At 47.9% G+C, this 2,500-nt stretch overlaps 1 protein-coding gene across 1 annotated transcript in view; it reads left to right on the top strand.

Annotated features, from left to right (window-relative positions):
• The window catches only part of LOC308176052 (ras and Rab interactor 2-like), a gene marked incomplete at its 5' end in the record, with an annotated part of 30,661 nt that overhangs the window by 19,609 nt on the left and 8,552 nt on the right, over positions 1-2,500 (top strand). The window contains one exon of the mRNA XM_080550648.1: positions 1-355. This exon is cut by the window's left edge and continues 1,172 nt beyond it. Coding sequence (XP_080406774.1) covers positions 1-355 — 355 coding nt within the window. The remainder of the gene's footprint in view (positions 356-2,500) is intronic.

The raw sequence follows: 2,500 nt of genomic DNA, 5'->3' as shown, positions 1-2,500 counted from the left end.
CCCTTCAAGCCCCGCCGGCGGGGGGTCGGGGTGGGCCTGAGCGGGAGCTCCTTCATCCTCCCCCGGGCGCTGAAGGGACACTTCCGGAAGGTGAGCGGGGTGTTCAGCTCCCTGATGACCCCCGAGAAGAGGGCCATCCGGAGGATAGCGGAGCTGTCCAGGGACAAGGGGACCTACTTTGGGTGTCTGGTCCAGGATTATATCAGCTTCGTTCAGGAGAACCGGGGGTGTCACACCTCGGGCCTGGACCTGTTACAGACCCTCAGACAGTTCATGACCCAGATGAAGGCCTACCTCTGCCAGAGCTCCGAGCTGAACCCGCCTATTGAGTCACTCATACCAGAGGATCAAATAGGTGAGTGTGTGTATCTTTGTGTGGGTAAATTGGTGTGTGTGTGTGCGCGCACTTGTCTATTGTGTGTGTGTTTGTTTTCATGTGGGCGCTTGGGTATTAAGTGTGTCTACGTGGGTGTTTCTCATATCCTAAATGAATGCATATATCCGCATTTGCTGGTTCTCCACGAAGGCAATATAAAAGAAGTAACACCTTTGTGGTTTTCGAAAGAAAAGTACCTTGAAAATACCCTCATTAATTCTCAATGTACAGTAACTGACTTAGTCACCGGAACTAGAATTCCCTTATCTAGCATAAAGTATTTGTAGTATAGCATTCCCTATGAGTCTCTGGGTGTACTGTAGACCAGGTTTAGACCTGTATTGGGTTACAGAGATGCCAGGAGACCCAGCTCCCTCCCCAGAGTTATTCTAGGCTTCTACAGCTTGACAAACTCCCTAACTCACCCCACAGTGCCAACTTCGTGCCAGCTTCGTGCCACTTTTGTGCCAGCTTTGTGCTAGCTTCGTGGTTTATTTGGAAGGGTCCAAATGCAATTATCTCTAAAACATTAAAGTCAGGGATTAAAGTCATACTCTTTTAGATGTCAAAGACTTCATATGGTACCAATTTAGTAGTGGTGTTGCATCAGTTCGCAGTCACATTCCCTGGGGGCAAATGGGTAACGATTGTGATGTCGTGACTTGGCTGACTTGGCTAATATTGTCAAAGAGAGGTTTCATACTGAAGTATTAGCATATCCATGTCTTTGCACTCGACTCTCTTCACTTGTTCTTTGTAAAAAAAACAACAACAGCAAAGCCTTGTTTCAGAGCGAAGTGCACTGTTCTGGAGTGACCACAGACAGGCTCTCTCTCTCTCTCTCTCTCTCTCTCTCTCTCTCTCTCTCTCTCTCTCTCTCTCACACACGCACACGCACACACACACGCACACGCACACGCGTACTGTATTGTGGTCCAGAAACATAATGCTTGTTTATGAAAGGCAGTCTCTATTGACATTTTGTCTTGCGATGAAAACCCCTCTAATCATAGTTGGAGGTGTGTTACATCCTGTAGCCTACAAAAACACCAGGAAAAGGCAAGGACGGTATGAAAGGCTAGCTGTTCTACGTTTTTTTTGCGCAGCGACACAATGTTTACCATGTATAGTTACAGTAACAGAACTAGGACCCACAGGCTCCTGTGAAGCGAGTGAACAGACATCCCACATGCAGCTGACGTCATCTCAACCACACCACTGGACACAGAGGCTCACTGGAAAAGAGAAGCGAGGCTTGTGTGGTAGCCTTCCAAACGGAATGTTCTACGTACCGTAGCAACAATGTAGTTTCGTAGTGAGGAGGATTGGGAAGTAGTTCTGGGTCTAGGCCAGTGAAGGCTGGTGGAGGTAGAAATCGGATGGACGGACTCCTTGTAATGCGTGGAGCGGAATGAGGAATGATAACACCATGAAACACGCGTTCCGTGCGTTCCAATGAGCCCGTCCTCCGATTTCTGCCTCCTAATGGCACCTGGTGTAGGCCTAGTAACCGTAGCTTTACTGCTAGTTAAAGGAGGTGTTCACAAAGTAAACTAGGCCTCTGTACATTTCCAACCCCGGTTGAAGAGTTGTTCTGGTAATCAGGGTGGAAACGTGTGAGGCATGGGAGTGTTTATAGTGGGAACCGGCGAAGGGCTGTCGACACACCCTGAGTTACAACCAAGGCTGGGGTTAGAGTCAGTGCGGGGAGGAGAAATGAGTTCAACTTAAAAAGCCGTTACTCTATTTTTAGACATCTCATCTAACCCTAACCCTAACCCAGCTATAATTTAGTTTTACTTTATAGTTGTTAATGTAGAGTCTGTGTGTGTGTGTGTGTGTCTGTGTCTCTGTCTGTGTGTCTGTGTCTGTGTCTGTGTGTCTGTGTCTGTATCTGTGTCTGTCTGTGTGTGCGCGCGCATGCGCAAGTGTGTATATGCGTGTGTGTGATTGCGTCGTCATTGTGTGACCTCTGATTCTCTGTACATTGGTGGTCAGAACACTGACTCACGTCTGGTTATCACAACTCAAACAGTCTAGAGAGCCATGGCATGCACTGGAACGGTTTACAGTGGAGATAGAGCACAGTAACTGACATTGCTCAACATACGTTACAAGGGAGAC

This window comes from Nansenia antarctica (assembly GCF_963989245.1).
Source record: "Nansenia antarctica genome assembly, chromosome: 2".
NCBI lineage: Eukaryota > Metazoa > Chordata > Actinopteri > Argentiniformes > Microstomatidae > Nansenia > Nansenia antarctica.
The sequence above is the reverse complement of the archived record's forward strand: the minus strand, read 5'-3'. Positions and strand labels throughout refer to the sequence as shown.